The sequence below is a fragment of the Mobula hypostoma genome, chromosome 4, assembly GCF_963921235.1.
Source record: "Mobula hypostoma chromosome 4, sMobHyp1.1, whole genome shotgun sequence".
NCBI classification, from domain to species: Eukaryota; Metazoa; Chordata; class Chondrichthyes; order Myliobatiformes; family Myliobatidae; genus Mobula; species Mobula hypostoma.
The window spans coordinates 17,501,077-17,522,613 of NC_086100.1; the positions used below are offsets into that span (position 1 = coordinate 17,501,077).

The window sequence follows — 21,537 nt, forward strand, 5'->3', positions numbered from 1 at the left end:
CAGGGTCTCCATTTGACATCAACGGCGAGTTCTGGGTCAATACCGAAGATCAAAGCCCGAAGGTCAATTGAAGTCCTGAAGTCGAGGCCCGATACACAAGAATCCCTAAGAGTCCGCTGGAGGTGTTGAAGGCCCAGTGTCTGTGAGTCTGAGCTCTGTGGTCGGAGGACTGTGTGTGGGCGGGTAGGTGGGAGGGGGCCAAACAGGGCTTGTTTTGCTGGTGTTGCTCTGTCGCTTGTTGTGTTCTATGTCGCTCTGTTGAGCATTATAAGCATGTTATGTTGGCAGTGGAACATGTGGTGACACTTGCAGGCTACTCTTAGTACACCCTCCGGTGCGTTGACGCATTTCACTGTATGTTTCGATGAATAAAAGTGAGTCTTGGTAGACCATTGGAGCTTGGGAATGATGTCCAATCCTAGACTATTATTGTGGAGACAAAGAATCGAGTCATTTGGACCAGGAACCATATTTGGTTGTCATGGAGTCATAGAACACTACTGCACTGAAACAGGCCTTTTGGCCCATTTAGTCTGTGCTGAACAAGTGCTTTTTAGTCAAACTTGTTGCAGCTGGTGTACCATACAGTAGGTCAATATGCCCTCAATTGCACACCAATAAAGGTTTACCAGCGGCTTTGGGGTGGATTTGCTCTCTCTAAACTCCTTTGATAGTATAGATACTGCTGAGCCTTCCCTATTATCAAGGAGGTGCTGGTGGTCCAAGGGAGCTCCTGAAAAATTAAAGCTGGAGATCCTTTCCACTGCTTTGCCACTTTTGAGCAGTGGAGGTTGTTCATACCTTCTTGGTTTCCTGAAATCGGTAATCATTTCCTTGGTTTTTTTTGATGATGACTGAAAGGTTTTGACACTTTTTGACTGTCAGACAGCAAGATCTTCTGGATATGGTTCAAGATCTTGACATAGATGGGAAAGATGTACGTTTCTTAAGAAACTTATACTGGGACCAGACAGCGTCCATCAGAATAGAAGGAGAAGTGAGTGAGTATGTGAATATCATGAGAGCAGTCAGGCAAGGTTGTGTCTTTTCACCAGACTTATTCAACCTGTATAGTGAAAATATCTTGAGAAGTATCAAAGACATCAAAGGATTCACAATTGGAGGCCATAATGAAAATAACATCAGATATGCTGATGACATTGTATTAATAGCTGACTCAGAAACAAAATTTCAAGAACTACTCACTATAGTGGCAGCAGAAAGTAATCGCCGAGGCCTTTCAATCGACACCAAGAAGACAGAAAGCATGGTCATCTCCAGAAAGACAAACATCCCACAATGTGTGATCAAGATCAGAAATACAAACATCAAACAAGTCAACAAATTCAGATATCTTGGCAGCCTGATAAGAAGTAATGGCAGGCATGACACAGATATCAAATACAGAATAGCAATGGCGAAAGAAGCTTTCTAAAAAATGAAGACCATATTAATAGACAGAAAGATGAGCATGTACACTAAAAACAGAATCCTGCAGTGCCACATTTATTCTATCTTGACTTACGGAAGTGAATGCTGGACCATTTCCCCAACAATGGAAAAGAGACTAGAAGCAGCTGAATTATGGTTCTACAGGAGAATGTTAAAAATATCATGGACCACACACACATCAAATGAAGAAGTTCTCAGAAGAGCCCAAGCAGTTCGATCACTCATACCAACAATAAGAGAAAGACGACTCAGATTCCTAGGACACATCATGCGGAAAGATGAACTAGAAAAACTCATGCTGTCTGGAAAGATTGAGGGGAGCAAGCCTAGAGGAAGGCCTCGGCTTATGTACATCAAAAGCATAGCCAGGTGGCTACACATCGAGGAAATGGAAGTCATCCAAAGAACGAAGGATAGATCTATATGGAAAACCATGGTCACCAACATCCACATCGGATATGGTACCTAGACAGACAGATAGAGTGAAAGGTTATGGTTATTGCACTATTCAGTCAGTTTCTGCACCTCCACTCTCTATCATTGTTATTTGTAATTAATCCAGTCACTGTGGTGTCGTCTGCAGATTTGACAATGGAGGTGGTGGTACGGGCAGGGGCACGATCATGGGTAAAGGGGTGGGCTCAGTACACATCCCTGTGGTGCCCCAGTGTTCAGGGTCAGGGAGGTCGATGTGTACTTGCCTACTCTGTCTGTCTGGGTGCGATTGGTAAGAAAGTCCAGATTCCAGTGCAAATTTACACATTGAGACCCAGATTGTGTCATTTGACGGTTGGTTTCTGTGATGTGCTGAGCCATGTCTACAGGTGTCTGCAGTTGCCTGTCGTCACAAGAAACTTACAGTTACCACACTTATCCATTTATCCATGTTTATTAAATCTGATGAGAGCCTTCACTTTCTGATTTAATTTGAAAATCATGAGCAGGTCCTGGTGTAATCGGGCCGTGTTACCTACAGTGTGAGTACAGGTAGCTCTGTTATCACCCATGGTATAGGGCCCCGTAGCAGTGTACTGGTTAATGTGAAACTATTAAGCTCAGGGCATCAGAGTTCAGTTCTGCCACCGTCTGCTAGGAGATGGCAAGTTCTCCCCATGACTGAGTGTGTTTCCTCTGGGTGCTCTGGTTTCCTCCTATAGTCCGAAGACGTACCGGTTAGTAGGTTAATTATAAATTGTCCTGTGGTTAGGCTAGGGATAAACCGATGGGTTGCTGGATGGTACAGCTTGTTGGGCCAGAAGGGCCTGTTACACACGGTATCTCTGAATGAATAAATGAACCTGTGTTTCCATAACTTGGGCAAATCTGGTGTAATCAGGCTGTGTTGCCTGGAGAGAAGGCAGGAGAATGGGGTTGAGAGGGATAATGAATCAGTCATGATGGAATGGCAGAGCAGACTCGATGGGCTGAGTGGCCTAATTCTCTTCTGACGACTTACGGTCTCAGGCACAGCAGTTGCTAATCCAAGCCCAAGTGCATCAGGATAGAATGCTTTCTTTGGTGCATCAATAAAAATTGCTGAGGGTCAGGGAGAACCAAATTGCTTTAGCTTCCTGAGAAAAGTCAAGGCACTGGTAAGATGTGGAAACCATAGAAAGGGTGCAGAGGAGATTTACAAGGATGTTACCTGGATTGGGGAGCATGCCTTATGAGAACAGGTTGAGTGAACTCAGCCTTTTCTCCTTGGAGCGATGGAGGATGAGAGGTGACCTGATAGAGGTGTATAAGATGATGAGGGGCATTGATCATGTGGATAGTCAGAGGCTTTTTCCCAGGGCTGAAATGGTTAGCAGGAGAGGGCACAGTTTAAAGGTGCTTGGAAGTAGGTACAGAGGAGATGTCAGGGGTAAGTTTTTCCACACAGAGAGTGCTGAGTGCTTGGAATGGGCTGCCGGTGACGGTGGTGGAGGCGGAAACAATAGGGTCTTTTAAGAAACTCCTGAATAGGTACATGGAGCTCAGAAAAATAGAGGGCTATGGGTAAGCCTAGGTAATTTCTAAGGTAAGGACATGTTTGGCAGAGCTTTATGGGCTGAAGGGCCTGTATTGTGCTGTAGGTTTTCTTTGTTTCTAAGTGTGAGTGGGTAAATTTGACATTGTGCAACAGATATGTAGATGGAGTAATAAGGGGGCATTTTGTTTACATTTCTTCTACATTTTCCTTCAGGGCCGATGGAAAAACTCTCTGGAAAAGATTTAAACAGGTGGCTAATTTGATATCACCCAAATTTGCATCCATTGGTAAAGTCACAATTGCAGTGCCTTCTTTAAAGCATTCACAGGTGTTGGTATAGCTACTGTGTAATTATGCTGATTAGTTCCCGTCGTTGGAAAGATCATGACAAGTTGCTGAGCTGTCTCAGAGGACAGATGAGAGCCTCCGCCTTCTGTGCATCTGCAGTCATGTTTAGGGCAGGACCAGAGAGGAATCTCTTTAGCCAGAGGGTGATGAGTTTTGTGGAATTTATTGTTCTTGATTAGTAAGGGTCTCAAAGGTTACAGGGGAGAGGCAGGAGTTGAGAGGGATAATAAATCAGCTATGATGGAATGGCGGAGCAGACTCGATGGGCCTAATGGCCTAATTCTGCTCCTATATCTTATGGTGAGAGAAGCAGTTAACATTTCAGGCTGAGGACACTTCATCAGCATTATAACAAGGATTCTGTTTGGCTCTCCAGTCCTGTTCATCCTCAGTTTCACTGAGGGTTGCCAACTGTCCCGTATTAGCCAGGACATCCCGTATATTGGGCTAAATTGGTTTGTCCCGTACGGGACCGCCCTTGTCTCGTATTTCCCCCACTAAGGTAGAGCGTTCCTATGAATCCGTTTGTAAGCCGATATGGCATAAAGTGAAGAAGCAATTACCATTAATTTATATGGGAAAAATTTTTGAGCGTTCCCATACCAAAAAAATAATCTACCAAATCATACCAAATAACACATAAAACCTAAAATAACACTAACATATAGTAAAAGCAGGAATTATATGATAAATACACAGCCTATATAAAGTAGAAATAATGTATGTGCAGTGTAGTTTCACAACAGAATCGGGAAGATTAAACCAAAACCGATTTGTAGAAAAAAATCGGCACGTACACGCATGCACACACAGGTGCCTGCACAAGGCTTCATGGTCATGGTAGTCTTTCCCGGGGTAAACACAAGTGTCCCGTATTTGACTGCTACTTTTGTCCCTTATTTGGGAGTGAGAAAGTTGGCAACCCTAGTTTCACTTGTTGCCTTTAATCTTCTCAGTCCTGACAAAGGATTATCAACCTGAATCGCTATCTCTACTAATGGTAACAGTAAGTCTGTTTCTCTTCCCATTGACGCTGCCTGACCAGCCGAAATCCTCCAGGATCAGCCATAATAGAACAGCGGAGCAGACTTGACGAGCCGAAAGGCCTGATTCTGCGCCTACAGTAGTGTGCAAAAGTCTTAGGCACGTACATATTGCTGGAATACCCAAGACCTTTGCACAGTACTGTATTTGTCAATGTGGAGCGGAAGGCAATTTGTAAACCTGGCGGGTATAAAGGATGTTGGGAATGGTGAGGGTGGAGTGCCACGGGAGGGGCGTGGGACAGGTGGCAGAGAAGCAGTGACTGGGGCGGGAGATGGTGTGGGTGCAGACACACCCAGCTCTGAGACATCAGGCAAGATCATTTCATTCCAATTATTGATCATTACGGAGTGTCTCTCTGGTGCTTCCTGTCCCTCCCCTCTCCCTCCTCCCTTTCCCAACCATGATTCCCCTCTCCTTGCACCCTTCCCATTCTCAGTCCACAATGGAGACCCATATCAGAATCAGGTTTATCATCACTTACATGTCATGAAATTTGTTTTTTTTTGCGGTAGCAGTACAGTGCAATACATAAATCACTGTTATGCACGAATGTCTAAGGCACCCTAGCTATATACTGTATTTATGCCTAAGACTCTTGCAGAGTACTGACCGTCTTATGGTCTTCTGGCAGATATACTGCAGAAGGATATGAGTGAACCTGATGGATTTTTAACCACGACCCAGTCATTTCATGGCCAATAATGATTCCAGATTTATCTATTTCTCAGAATTCCTGTTCCTTCCCAGTTGTTGCCGTTTGGATTTGAACTCGTCTTCAGGACATCAGACTGGGCCCCTGTGCTTCTCCATTCCAGCTTGGTCTTAGATAAGAGTGGTTAGGTTTTGACTTTGTGCTGGCTTTCGTCTCACTGTAATGAGGCAGAGCGAATGCCATTGCATCACTGAGACACTTTCACCTTTGGCATCTTGCTTTCATGGCTGCCAACTCTCTCATCCACTGCAGACCCTTCCCTTGCTTTCTCTGTGGATTTTCCAAATGACGTATTGGTGCTTATTCAATTGAACCATAAGACATAGGAACAGAATTTGGCCATTTGGCCCATCGAGTCTGCTCCACTTTAAATAGATCCAATAAGACCACAAGACCATAAGATATATAAGATATATATCGAGTCTGCTCTGCCATTTCATCATGGGTGATCAATATTTCTTAGTCCCAATTTCCTGCCTTCTACCCGTATCCCTTCATGCCCTGACTAATCAAGAATCAATCAACCTCTGCTTTAAACATACCCAATGACTTGGCCTCCACAGCCACCTGTGGCAGTGAATTCCACAGGTTCATCACCCTCTGGCTAAAGAAATGCCTTCTCATCTCCATTCTAAAAGGATGCCCCACTATTCTGAGGCCATGTCCTCTGGTCTTAGGCTCTCCCACCATAGGAAGCAACCTCTCCACATCCACTCTATATCACGGCCTTTCACCACTCAATAGGTTTCAATGAGGTCACCCCTCATTCTTTTGAATTCCAGTGAGTACAGGCCCAGAGCGATCAAATGCTCTTCATATGGCAAACCATTCACCATGGAATCATTTTCAACTTGTTCTCCACAGGCAATGAATTCCTCTGAGTCACTACCCTCTGGCTAAAGAAATTCCTCCTCACATCCTTCTATTCTGAGGCTGTGCCCTCTGGTCCTAGACTCTCCCACTTTTGGAAACATCCTCTCCATGTCCATTCTATTTAGGCCTTGCAATACAATGAGATCCCCACTCAGTCTTGCAAACTCTAGCAGGTCTGATCAGAAACATCATATGAGCCTCATATGTTAACCCTCTCTTTCCTGGGATAATTGTGTGATCCTCATCTGGACCTGCTCCAATACCAGTATCTCCTCTCTTGGATAGTAGGACCAAAACTGCTCACGATACTCCAAATATGGTCTGACCTATGCCTTATAAAACCTCGGCATGACATCCTTGCTTGCATATTCAACCTTCTATATAGTCTTTAATACTGTTCTTCAGGTGTTGGGGCAAAAATTGAATTTGGAGAATGTGCGTTAACACACTCTTGGTAAACAATATAACAAGACAACTCGCTCAACAACTGCTGCTTCTTTTCCAGTTTTCCCAACGTTATTGGATGCCATACCTGCAAGCCTTCACGTCATGGTTCTACTGTTTTCTGTAGCGATCATTGTATTTGCTCTGGTGGCAACTGGATTCTTCATGTTCAATGCTTTTGGAAGACCTTACGAGACCCTCCATGGTCCTATGGGCTTATACCTTTGGAATACCATTGCATGTGAGTATCTTTGAGATCAACATAATGAATGAATGATTGGTGGTGTTGGGGATAGTGGAGAAGGTGTTGCAGGTTACAATGCACATTGACACGATACAGTGCTGGACTGAGAAGTAGATGGAGTTCAACCCAGAAAAGTATGAAATGATACACCTGGGTTAAACTTGTAGGCAGAGTACAGGGTTAATGGCAGGATTCTTAGCAGTGTAAAGGAATAGAGGGATCTTGGGATCCATGTCCGTAGATCCCTCAAAATTGCTCGCAAGTTGGCAGGGTGGTTGAGAAGGCAAGTGGTGTGTGAGCTTCGTTAGTAGAGGGATAGAGTTCAAGAGTCCTGTGGTAATGGATGGCTACAAGAGAGGGAAGGGTTAGATTGATCTTAGAGTCAGTTTAAATGTTGGCACATCATGGGCTGAAGATCCTGTATTGGTCTATGTTCTGTTTCTATTCCAGGACTAGCAGATGGAAGAGTGGGCATGGGACATTGTCAGGACTTCTGCTAGTCCACATTAATGTTGATGTATTAATCGGTATTGGATTGGACTTTATTATTGTTATCTTCCTTGTAGTTTAACTTTCTTATGTTGGTCTGCTTTTTGTATTTTATCTAATTACCTATGATGTGCTTTTTAGTGGTTACATTTGCAGGTATCGCATTACTTGAACATGGGCTATCTGTTGGTTAATTCAAGCAAATGAAATATCTGCTATCAACAATTTAGTATAAAAGGACCACGTCTCTCTCTCTCTCTCTTTCTCTCGTTTTCTCTCTCTCTCTCTCCCTCTCCTCTCTTTCTCTCTCCTTCCTCTCTCTCTCTCTCTCTCTCCCCTCTCTTTCACGCTTCATCTTCTTTCCCCTTGTTTCATTCCTGTAACACTTAACAAACGACCGTAATCAACAAATTTTATGTTTCATTCTTGACTTCTAAAGAACCTTCAATCACAAGAACATTAGGATCCAACATCAGGGATTGGTGTGCCTCAGGGATCTGTTCTGGGACCCTTACTATTTGAGAATTTTAGAAATGACCTGGATGAGGAAGTTGAGGAATGGGTTAGTAAGTTTGCTGATGACACAAAGGTTAGAGATGTTGTGGATAGTGTGGAGGGCTATCAGAGGTTACAGCGGGACATTGATAGGATGCAAAACTGGGCTGAGAAGTGGCAGATGGAGTTCAACCCAGATAAGTGTGAAGTGGTTCATTCTGGTAGGTCAAATATGATGGCAGAATATACTATTAATGGTAAGACTCTTGGCAGTGTGGAGGATCAGAGGGATCTTGGGGTCCAAGTCCATAGCACGCTCAAAGCAGCTGCACAGGTTGATGCTATGGTTAAGAAGGCGTACGGTGTATTGGCCTTCATTAATCATGGAATTGAACTTAGGAGCCGAGAGGTAATGTTGCAGCTATATAGGACCCTGGTCAGACCCCACTTGGAGTACTGTGCTCAGTTCTGGTCACCTCACTACAGGAAGGATGTGGAAACCATAGAAAGGGTGCAGAGGAAGTTTACAAGGATGTTGCCTGGATTGGGGAGCATGCCTTATGAAAACAGGTTGAGTGATCTCGGCCTTTTCTCCTTGGAGCAGAGGAGGGTGAGAGGTGACCTGATAGAGGTGTACAAGATGATGAGAGGCATTGATCGTGTGGATAGTCAGAGGCTTTTTCCCAGGGCTGAAATGATTACCACAGCAGGACACAGGTTTAAGGTGCTGGGGAGTAGGTACAGAGGAGATGTCGGGGTAAGTTTTTTACGCAGAGAGTGGTGAGTGTGTGGAATGGGCTGCCGGCAACGGTGGTGGAGGCGGATATGATAGGGTCTTTTAAGAGACTTTTGGATAGATACAAGGAGCTTAGTAAAATAGAGGGCTATGGGTAAGCCTAGTAATTTCTAAGGTAGGGACATTTTCAGTACAACTTTGTGGGCCGAAGGGCCTGTATTGTGCTGTAGGTTTTCTATGTTTCTATCAGCCTTTACGGTACAGAGAGATCCTTTGTGCAACTGGTTGGTCCCACCTGGACTACAATTGTTATGATCCCCATTGATAGAGAGCTGTATTTGAATCAGAGATTGTTCACCTTCTCTGAATTTTTTCCAATTCACCTTCAATAAACGATCAGAGAAATAGAGCCTTTGGCCCAGGATGATCATGATATCTCAACTAGTTCCATTTTCTTGTATTTGGTCCATGACAATTTGGTTCCTTTTCACACCTTGTGCATCAGGTGGCATTTTTAGCCATTTCCGTAGCATTTGACTATTTTTAACAAGGCCGAGTTGCTCCCTGTATGCTCAGTTAGCATGGCTGGAAAATGTGCAAAGAGCCGGCCGGATTTGAACTCAGGACCATTCGCCTCAGAAGTCCAGTTCTGTTGCCACTACACCATCAGCCAACTAGTTGACCTATATCGATGTCTAGACTTTTTCTATCCATGTATCTCTCAAATGTAATTTAACCACTGTAATTATACCCAGCTCTGCAGCTCATTCCATATACCCATTGCCTCTATGTGTGGGGAAAAGTTATAAATTGATTTCCTTTTAAATCTTTCTCCTTTCAACTTAAATCTATCTCCTCTAGTTTTAGATTTCCCTATACTGGGAACAAGGTTATGACCATCCACTTGATTTGCCCTTTATGATTTTATAAATCTTTATAAGGTCACCCCTCAACCTCCTATGCTGCAGGGACAAAGTCTTAGCCTGGCCTCATCTGTGCTGTGTGCCCTCTGATTTTCACCTAAAGAAACTAATTCTTCTTATTTCTTCATCATCACCATTACATGCCATATCATATGACATGGGCGATCATGCTCTTTGACTGACTGCTCTTGGCAAATTATTCTATAGAAGTGGTTTGCCATTGCCTTCTTCTAGGCAGTGTCTTTGCAAGACAGTGACCCCAGCCATTAACAATTCTCTTCAGAAACTGTCTGCCTGGCATCAGTGGTTGCAAACCCAGGACTTGGAATGTGCACCAGCTGCTCATACAACCATCCACCACCTGCTCCCATGGCTTCACGTGACCCTGAATAGGGACTAGGCAGGTGCTGTACCTTGCCCAACGGTGACCTGCAGGCTAGCAAAGGGAAGGAACACCTTTCACTTCCTTTGGTAGAGATGTATCTCCACCCCACCACCTTTCTTCTTATTTACTACGTGTCACAGTGTGGTCTCGGAGTACTGAACTGGACCCAAGGGCAGGGGAACGGCAGGCTTTCTCTGTCACGGGGGTCACTGGCACAGACTCAACTAGGAGCTGCAGACGGCAAGCTCACGACTCAGCCCCAGGAGTGGAGGTATGGCAGAATCCCCAGGAGGAGATAGAAACAAGAGATTCAACATAGGAATAACAACAGAGCCTCCGCAGAACGACTGAGAAGCACCACGAGACAATTCATTCTATCCAACTTAATGACTCCACTAAGTCCCTGCATGAGAGTGTTCTTTAAATAATCGTAGTCTGCGGGAAATCCGTGCCAGTCACAATTAACTTGACCAGATTAAACCGAAAGCACAGGGGCTTAATGACTCTTGTTAAGATAACAGGTGCTCAAAAACCCGAGAAGCTCAAATCTCTATGGCAAGATGCTGAAGCTAAATCTCACTTATAATGTTCCTCAGCCTTTCCATTTCACAGAGAACAATCCCAGCACATCCAATTTCTCCTCATCATAATTCTTCTATGTTCTAGATTTAGGTCATACCTAACCATTTGTAGTTGGGGGTTAAGTTATTTGTTTGTGTGGATTAGAGGAGGATGGGTTTAATAAGGGCTGAGATTGTCTTCAAAATCAGAAAGGGTTTGATAGAGGTTGTGGAGAAACTGTTCCCAGTAGTAGGAGGTTCAGTGGCCTGAAAATTTAACTTGAAATAGAACCAGATTGGAGGAGAAGGCATCCTTGGTTGTTAACACAAGTGATACATTTCACTGTATGTTCCGATCTACCTGTGATAAATACATCCGAATCTGATGATTACATTCAGATGTGGGAATGTGCAAATGTAGAAGGTGGAGTTGGCCACTCTGCCCCTCTAATCATCTCCTCCAGTCCATATTACAAACTACTGCATATGATGGACCCACTAACCTCTCAAATATACTCAAAAACTTTGCATCCACCACCCTGTGAAGGACATTGCACAGACCTAAATATAATTTGCATGCTCAGATTCAGATTCATAAGACCACAAGTCATAGGAGCAGAAAGGCCATTTGGATTATCGTGTCTGCTCCACCATTCCAGAAAAAGAATCTCAGGGATGTATGTGCTCTGATAATAAATTTTACTTTGAACTTTGATCATGACTGGTTTACTATCCCTCTCAACCCCGTTCTGCCTTCACCCCATGACCTTTGAGACCCTGACTGATCAAGAACCTATTAATCTCCACGGTAAATATATCCAATGACTTTGCCTCCACAGCGCAGCTGTCTGTGCCAATGAATACCACAGATTCACCACCCTCTGGTTAAAGAACTTCCTCCTCATTTCTTTTCTAAAGGGACGTTCTTCTATTCTGAGGCTGTGCCCTCTGGTCCTAGACTCCCCCACTATAGGGAACATCCTCTCCACATCCACGCTATCTAGGCTTTTCAATATTCGATATGTTTCAATGACCTCATTCTTCTAAATTTCATTGAGCTTAAAAGATTTGCAGACTTAAAAGTATTGAGCTTCCAACCTCTGGACAAGCTGACATTGAGTCTTCAACTTTCAGTTCCCTACCTCTGATCTCCATAACTTTGGTCTTCAGCCTTCAGTCCTCCACCTCTGATCTCAATGACTTTGGTCTTCAGTCCCCTACCTCTGATCTCAATGACTTTGGTCTTCAACCTTCGGGCTTTAACCTCCAGACTCACCAAACTCTGGGCTTTGACTTTTGGCTTTACCCTCTGGACTTGGGTATCAACCTCAGGACACTCCAATCACAGGTTTAACCTACAAGCCTCAGCCCCAGGACTTGCTGGTCATGGGTTTGACCTTCAGGCCTCAACTTACACAGACCTCTGACCCCAGTGACTCTCGTGGCTCTTGCCTGTATGGCCCTCCAATCCAGTACTCACCAACCTGGACTCCAAACAGTGGCTCCCGTCCCTGACTCTTCACCTACTGCCTCTGACCTCTAGCTGTCTCTCATTCCTGTCCCTAAGCCCTAACCTCTAAATGCCCGCTCTGTTCCTAAACCCATCCCCATGAACCTAAAACACAGCTGAGTCTGAGCCATGACATCAAGGTACGTTGCATCTCCATGCCATCTGGAATATTCCAGCAACTTCCAGAAACATTGTAGTTATTTGGACTAGAATAAGATTTGAAGAAGAAATTCATGGTGATGTTGCTAGGGTTTAAGGGATTGGAATATGGGACAAATGGGTCTTTATTCCTTTGGAGTGTAGGAGATTGGGGGGGGGGGTTAATCTTAGAAAGGTGTACACAGTTAGGAGGGGCATAGATAGGGTGAATGCTCACGGCATTTTTCCCAGGGTTGAGCAGGTAAGATCTAAGCCTAGGTTTAAGGTGAAAGGGGAAAGATTTAGTAGGAACTCAAGGGTGACTTTTTCTCACAGTTTTTCCTGGATTCCATGGGAAGTAACCTTCCAGACCCACTTACTATGCAGGACCTTGTTGAAGGCTTTGCTAAACTGCAAATAGGTAACATCTGCTGATCATCCAAGATGTTAGGGTGGATTTCCTTAATGCGGAAAACCTGTGCATAGGGAGGCTGGTGTGTGGGCAGTCACTACACAGTCCTTGACAGATCGGGGTCAGGGTCCAGCCAACTGTGGACTCTTCACTGCTGCAGCCTTCCTCCGCCTTCACCGCCGTTGTGATCTGTCATCATCTTCCTCCAGTTCCACCGCTCAGGTCTTGTGGTTGGATCATTCTTTGTCCAGAAAATCCCCCTTGACTTTGTCATCATGGGTGACCCTACCAGGAGCTAAGCTCCAGATTGTTAATTTCTGGGCGGCGTCACTCTCTGAATCTCAGGAACTCACAAACCCCTCCATCACGACAAAGTGACGATCCTTGGAGAGGGCCATTTATGTAGACAGGAGCATGCCTCAACATAAGTATATGCCCTCTAATTCTGGGCATTTGAACCCCAGGAAGCTACTAGCTGTTTATTTATGTCTCTCACAATCTTATGAACTTCTATCCGGTCTCCCCTCAGCCCAGAGAAAACCACCGAAATTTGGACTCCCTGTGTCCCCTCCTAAGGTAGGGACATAGTCGGCACAACTTTGTGGGCCGAAGGGCCTGTATTGTGCTGTAGGTTTTCTGCGTTTCTGTTTCCTCCTTCCCTTTCTCCTACATCCTATGGTCCACTCTCCTCTCCTATCAGATTCCTTCCTCACCAGCCCTTTATCTTTCCTACCTTCACCTATCACCCTCTAGCTATCTTCCTTCCCCACCCTCCGCCTTTTAATTCTGACATCTCCCCCCTTCCTCTCCAGTACTGATGAAGGGCCTCAGCCCAAAACATCAACTGTTTATTCATTTCCATAGATGCCGCCTGACCTGCTGAGTTCCTCCGGCAGCTTGTGTGTGTGAACCTATGGAAGAGTCCTGATTGAATTGAATTAACTTTATTTCTTACATCCTTCACAATAATGAGGAGTAAAAATCTTTACGTTACGTCGCCATCTAAATGTGCGATGTGCAATCATAGTAACTTAAAATTTATAATAAATAGAACAGTCAATGTAATATAGAGTACACTCAAATCAGTGTGAGTTCATCAGTCTGATGGCCTGGTGGAAGAAGCTGTCCCGGAGCCTGTTGGTCCTGGCTTTTATGCTGTGGTACCAATTCCCGGATGGTAGCAGCTGGAATAGATTGTGATTGGGGTGACTCGGGTCCCCATTGATCCTAGGGGCCCTTTTTACACACCTGTCCATGTAAATGTCCTGAATCTTGGGAAGTTCACAACTACAGACGCGCTGGGCTGTCCACACCACTCTCTGCAGAGTCCTGCAATTAAGGGAGGTACAGTTCCCATACCAGGCAGTGATGCAGCCAGTCAGGATGCTCTCAATTGTGTCCCTGTAGAAAGTTCTTAGAATCTGGGGGCCCACACCAAACTTCCTCAACCGTCTGAGGTGAAAGAGGCGCTGTTGTGCCTTTTTCACCACACAGCTGGTGTGAACAGACCACGAGGTCCTCGGTGATGTGGATGCCAAGGAGCTTAAAGCTGCTTACCCTCTCAACCCCAGATCCATTGATGTCAATAGGGGTTAGCCTCTCCCCATTCCTCCCGTAATCCACACCCAACTCCTTTGTTTTTGCGACATTGAGGGAGAAGTTGTTTTCTTGACACCACTGTGTCAGAGAGATGACTTCTTCCCTGTAGGCCAGGAGTTCCCAACCTTTTTTACACCACGGACCAGTTTAATATTGACAATATTCTTGTGGACCAGCCGACCGGTGGGGGGGGGGGTGCGGGATGGGTGTTAATTGTGACCGGAATATAGGTAATAAGTCAACTATAAGTCACTTATAAGTGGCTAATACACTGAATTTCGTTTCTAAAGGGGTTTATCTATCGAATTTAATATTAAACACACAATGTAGTCACGTGCAAATGCGCTACTAAAGAAACACACGGAGGCAGAGAAAGCTGAACTCAGAATGCCTTTACTGATTCAAAATTGCGCGCTTAAATCTCCCCTCCCATGGGCCCCTGCGACCCGCGGGGTGGACGTGACGTCAGACCGTCCCCGGAAGGTCCACCCCAAGCGAGTAGTTCCAAACGCGCTACCGCATGTCTGCCCGCGGCTCCCGATGGCGGTTCGAGTCCTGCGTGTGCAGGCCGCCACAACAGCGCATATTTTCCTCGCATGAATATAGTAATAAGTCAACTATAACAGTGGTCCCAAACCTCCAGACCGTGGACTGATACATTGCCGCGAAGAATGCAACGGTACAGCGGTAGCCGGAATGCACCCAGCACATCTTTAAGAAAAAAGCCAAAATAAAGAAGCTAATTGATTAGGTACTGCCCGACACGTAAATGCCAGCCCAGAACAGAGGTGACGCAATCGGCAATCGCCTCTGATCTGGGCTGACATTTATGTGCTGGACGGCACCTAATTAATTAGCTTCTTTATTTCGGCTTTTTTTCTTAAAGATGTGCTGGGTGCATTCCGGCTACCGCTGCACCACTGCATTCTTCATGGCCCAGAGGTTGGGGACCAGTGAATTATAAGACACTTATAAGTCAATAGCATCATAACATTTTAAGTAATGTTTGGATATTAAACACACAGCGCATATTTTCCCCATATGAACATATAAAATCATTGCAACACACCAATATCGCTGAATCAGTGGGAGCCCTGGGCTTGTTTTCCAGCAACAAGACAGTCCCATCAAGGGGTGATGGGAGACAGCGATACTCGAAGGGGGTTCCTTATGTCCAGTGTATTCCGCAAATTAGTTTTCGTTGCATTCATTGCAGAAAACTCCGCTTCACAGCGATATGATGTTGGAAATAGAAGCAACGTTTTCAGTGCTTTCATGGCTATCTCAGGATATTCAGCCTTGACTTTGATCCAGAATGCCGGCAGAGATGTTATGTCAAACATACTTTTCAGCCCGCCGTCACTTGCAAGCTTGAGGAATTGATCTTTTTCCCGCGCTGACATGGAAGATTCACCGGGGACATTGACAAATGGGTCACGGACTCATTCCTTTGCACGTCTTGGGTCATTTGTGTCTTGGGTCACTGATGACCTCGCGTGCGTTAAAGTTCAACAGTGGGTGTGACAGGGAATGGGGAAAGGTGCAGCTGACTCATATTGTTTCATATCACCAAATCATATTGTTTCCTCGCGGCCCGGTAGCATGTGCTTTGCACATGGTTGAGGACCATGACTACCACTGCTGTAGGCCACCTCGTTATTGTTTGAGATAAGGCCAATCAACGTAGTGTCATCTGCAAATTTAATTAGCAGATTGGAGCTATGGGTGGCGATACAGTCATGGGTATACAGGCAGTAAAGTAGGGGACTCAGTACACAGCCCTGAGGGGCTCCCGTATTGAGAGTCAGAGGGTTGGAAGTGAGGGAGCCCACTCTTACAACCTGCTGGCGATCTGACAGGAAGTCCAGGATCCAGTTGCATAAAGCTGAGGTCTCTGAGCTTCTTGTCGAGCCTGGATGGAACTATGGTGTTGAATGTTGAACTGTAGTCCAAGAACAGCATTCTCACATAAGCATCCTTCTTCTCCACATGTGTAAGGTTGGTGTGTAGAACAGTGGCTATTGCGTCATCTGTCAATCGGTTGTGTTGGTAGGCGAATTGTAGGGGATCCAGTGTGGGTGGCAGCAAGCTGCAGATGTAATCCTTGACCAGCCTCTCAAAACATTTGCTTATTATTGAGGTGAATGCGACAGGACATGCTACCGTGGTCTTTTTTGGTACAGGGATAACGGTGGATGTTTTCAAACAGGACGACACTCTACACTGGGAGAGGGAGAGATTAAAAGTGTCAGTAAACACACCTGCCAGTTGTGCTGTGCACATCTGGAGTACTCACCCTGGGATACCGTCTAATCCCGCAGCCTTGTGACTGTCCACTCGTTGGAAGTATCTGCGTACCTCAGCCTCAGGGATGACCAGGTTGCAGGTTGTGGCGGTGGCTTTCCTCGGAGGCTCAGAGTTAGCGACATTGAACCGAGCGTAAAAGCGATTGAGCTCATCTGGGAGAGAGGCCGCGATGTTGGAAGCACCAAAATGTTTTGCTTTGAAGTCTGCGATGGTATGCAGCCCTTGCCGCAAGTCACGTGTGCTATTCGTTGTGAATCTTGACTCAGTCTTGTCCCTATATTGTTGTTTTGCAGACTTGATAGCTTTGCGCAGATCACAGCTGGTTTTACTGAGCTCTAGTTGATCTCCAGCGCTGCTCACTGTGCTGCTTGCATTGAACTATTGATCCAGGGTTTCTGGTTCAGGAAGACCCTGATCGACTTCTGGGGGACAACATCATTGATGCACTTCTGGATGAAGCACGTGACTCCATCCGTGAACTCGGAGACATCCTCATCATGGAAGACATTCCAGTCGACGTCATTGAATCAATCCTGCAGCATGGAGGCTGATTGGTCGGACCAAAAGTGGACGGTTTTAACTATGGCCATCTCTTGTTTCAGCTTCTGCCTGTACGTCGGCAAAAGCAGGATTGAAGAGTGATCTGATTTTCCAAAAGCTGGGTGAAGGAGAGCTTTGTAAACATTGCAGAAGGGAGTGTTGCAGTGGTCAAGTGTGTTACATCCACGAGTGCTCACCTGGACGTGCTGACAAAACTTCGGAGAGACTTTCGTCAGCGACGCTCGATTAAAGTCACTGACGATGAAGACAGCCTCTGGATATACAGTCTCCAGCGTGTTGATGGTCTCGTACAGTTCCTTGAGAGCCAGGTCAGCATCAGCCTGTGGCGGAATGTACACTGCTGTGATGATAACAGCCGTGAGCTCCCCAGGCAGCCAGTAGGGTCTGCACAGCATCACCAGGTACAAGTATTCCAGGACTGCACATTCTGGGGGCCACACCAAGCATTGTTGACCATGAAGCATACCCCTCCTCCCTTACTCTTCCCAGAGAGGTTTTTTGACCTGTCTGCCTGGAACAGGGAGAACCCAGAGGGCTCGATCTGGTATCTCCTCCATCAGCCAGGTCTCCACGAAGCACAAAACATTGCATTTCTTTCTTTCCCACTGATAGAATATTCTGGCTCCCAGATCACAAAGCTTGTTATCCAGGAGCTGAATGTTAGCCAGGAGTATGCTAGGGAGTGACGGTCGGTTTGCACAGCGTCTCAGCCTCACCAGACATCACACGCTGCAGCATTGTGGACGAACAATATAGATGAAAGCTCTCATCCCAAAACTTGACTGTTTCTTCCCATCCATAGATGCTGCCTCAGCTGCTGAGTTCCTCCAGCATGTTGTGTGTGTTGCTCTGGATTTCCAGCATCTGCAGACTTCATGTTCCAAGTTTGTCCAAACTCTCCTTTTAACACATAGCCTCTAATACACACAGCATCCTTGTAGAATAGAATAGAACAGAACTTTATTATCATTGCTCAAGACAACAAGATTGGAAATGTCCTCTGCTCCTTCTCCAAAGCCTCCATATCCTTCCTGCAACCAGAACTGAATGCAATACTCCAGATATGGGGCCTAGTTAGAGTTTTATAAAGCTGCGACATAACTACCCAACTGTTGAACTCAATGTCTCAACTAATAAAGATAAGCATGCCATAGAAGAAACACAAAATGCTGAAGGAACTCAGCAAGGCAGGCAGCATCTGTAGTGAGGAATAAGCAGTCTAATTGCCATACACTTACTTCACACAGAGTGCTGAATGCGTGGAACAAGCTGCCAGAGAAACTGGTTAAGATATGTACATTAATAATATGCAGAGAGCACTCAGACAAGTATAAGAATAGGAAGGGTTTAGATGTATCTGGACCAAACACATGCAAATAGTACTAGTTTAAATGGGTACTTTGGCCAGCATTGATGAGTTGGGCCAAACAGCCTTATTCTATGCTCTATGATTGTGTGAAGAAGGTTCTTCCACATATCACAGTTATGTCTATCCACAGCCTTCTCTACTGTAAAGATGAAGCCACACTCAGGTTGGAGGAACAACACCTTATATTCCGTCTGGGTAGCCTCCAACCTGATGGCATGAACATTGATTTCTCAAACTTCCGCGAATGCCCCACCTCCCCCTCGTACCCCATCCGTTATTTATTTATATACACACATTCTTTTTCTCTCCCTCCTTTTTCTCCCTCTGTCCCTCTCACTATACCCCTTGCCCATCCTCTGGGTTCCCCCCCCCCCACTTTTCTTTCTCTCTAGGCTTCCTGTCCCATGATTCTCTCGTATCCCTTTTGTCAATCAACTGTCCAGCTCTTGGTTCCATCCCTCCCCCTCCTGTCTTCTCCCATCATTTTGGATCTCCCCTTCCCCCTCCCACTTTCAAATCGCTTACTAGCTCTTCTTTCAGTTAGTCCTGACGAAGGGTCTCAGCCCAAAACGTCAGCTGTACCTCTTCCTATAGATGCTGCCTGGCCTGCTGCGTTCACCAGCAACTTTTATGTGTGTTGCTTAGACTTCTTCCTACTGACTCTAAACCTACTCCTCAACTGTACATTCCTAAACAATGAAAAGTTTCCCACCGATTACCATATCTATACTTAGAATTTTATATGCCTCAATCATGTCCCGTCTTAAACCCTCAACTCCAGCGTGCTCAATCCTTCCTTTTTCAATCTCTCCTCATAATTGAACTGCTTCATTCTAGGCAACAGCCTGGTGAAACTCATCTGCACCCTATCCTGTGCTGTCAGGGATAATGCTGAAGATGTCTTGCTGAAGCTTTATAAAGCATTGCTCAGACCTCATTTGGAGTATTGTGAGCAATTTTGGATTCCATATCTAAGAAAGTATGTGCTAGCTTTGGTGCGGATCCAGAGGAAGTTCACAAAAATGGACCTGGAATGAAAGGATTGATATATGATGAGTGTTTGATGGCGCTGGGCCTTTATTCGCTGGACTTTAGAAGAGTGAAGGAGACCTAATTGAAAATGAATATTGGAATATCTAGATAGAGTAGATGTGGAGAGGATGTTTCTAATATTGGGAGAACCTAGGAGCAAAGGCTACACTCTCAGAATACAAGGATGTCCCTTTAGAACAGAGATGAGGAGGAATATCTTTAGCCAGAAGGTGGTGAATCTGTGGTATTCATTGTGGAAGCCAAAAGTCTGGTATATTTAAAGCAGAGGTTGATAGGTTTTTGATTAAAAAGAGCGAGGAAGGTTACAGGAAGAAGGCAGGAGAATGAGATTGAGAGGGATAATATATCAGCTATGATGGAATGGTAGAGAAGACTTGATGGGCCATAATGGCCTAATTCAACTCCTATGTCTTATGGTCTATTATTATACAGTAACAGAACTAGCAAAGGAGGCAAACTCCCTTGTTGTGTCAAATATTCTTCTAACACTGTCCTGATTCTCTCTGTACATTTTAGGTTCCTGTGGTTTTATGGTGATGATACTGTTTACCTCAGAAGTGAAGATTCATCACCTGTCCGAGAAAATCGCAAATTACAGAGAGGGCAGCTTTATCTTCGAGACGTACACCGAGGTGTTTGGGTATTCCTTCTGGCTTGTCTTTGGGTGTTCATTGGTTCACTGCAGTAATATACTACTCATCAGGTTCATAGGAATCCAATTTCCTTTCCCACTCTCAAAAAGTACCAATTCAAGTGATGGAGGAGTTGACCTGATGTACTGACCTCTCTACCCACAACTTACAAGTCAAATTTCAGCAAGAATTCACTGAAAGTCAGCACAGAGCTTCCTAAAGCCTGAAGTTCATGGATTCGGGATGTTAGAAGAGCATCTCACACCAACACATCGGTGCTGTATATGAACGCGTGCTCTGGGTAACATGGCATACAAATATAGTCAGCGGTTTCTTTATTTGGTATGTGAAGGTTCAACGTGTGCATTCAGAGATGCTCTTCTGCACACCACTCATTGCAACGAGTGGTTATTTGAGTCACTGTCACCTTCCTGTCAGCTTGAACATATCTAGCCATTCTCCTCTGACCTCTCTCATTAACAAGATATTTTCACCCACAGACCTGCCACCCACTGGATTTTTTTTTTTGTTTGTCTTTTTGCAGAGTTCTCTGTAAATCATAGAATAGAGCGCATGGAAATCCCAGGAGATGAGCAGATTCTGAGGTACTCAAACCATCCTGTCTGGCACCAAGAGTCATTCCATGGTCATAATCACTTAGATCACATTTCTTACTCATTCTAATGTTTGGTCTGAACAACAACAGAACTGCTTGACCATGTCAACAGGCTTTTAAGCATTGAGTTGCTGCCACATGATTGGCTGATCAGAGATTTGCATGAACGAGCAGGTGTACAGGTGTACCTAATAAAGTGGCCACTGAGTATGTACGGGGAATTTCATAGGGCTGAGATAAACAACATGATGTCGTCAGTGTATGACGAAAGCAAGGTAACTTTGAAGATAAAACACTGTGTACATCCAGAAGCCTAGTTACCGAGCATCAGTGCCTCTGGAACTGCTACAATAATACAACAATGGCATCAAACCTACCAGCATATTCAAATGAACACCATCTACCATCATTTTAATCAAAGCAGTAATGATTGTCAATGACTTACTTCTTCTATGGTGAGATAGCTGACAAGGAATTGATTAAGAATACTTAAGTCAAACACAAGGAAACCGGCCAGGTTCATACTTTTAGTTCGTTTCTTCTTCAATGCTTCGTCATTGGTTCTGATTGCTTCAGGTCATCCCAACCAATTCTTTCAGTTTGTCTCGAAATTTAAACTGTCCAGAAACTTCCACTAACCCATGAAGCCAGCCTTTATGT

The 21,537-nt window shown here is 45.0% G+C and overlaps 1 protein-coding gene across 1 annotated transcript in view; it reads left to right on the top strand.

Moving 5' to 3' along the window:
* clrn1 (clarin 1) overlaps positions 1 to 21,228 on the top strand; it is a 42,933-nt gene extending 21,705 nt beyond the window's left edge. The window contains exons 2-3 of the mRNA XM_063044813.1: positions 6,910 to 7,089; positions 20,146 to 21,228. Of these exons, the coding sequence (XP_062900883.1) occupies positions 6,910 to 7,089; positions 20,146 to 20,411 (446 nt within the window). The 3' untranslated portion in view covers positions 20,412 to 21,228. The remainder of the gene's footprint in view (positions 1 to 6,909; positions 7,090 to 20,145) is intronic.
* The last annotated feature ends 309 nt before the right edge of the window (positions 21,229 to 21,537 follow it).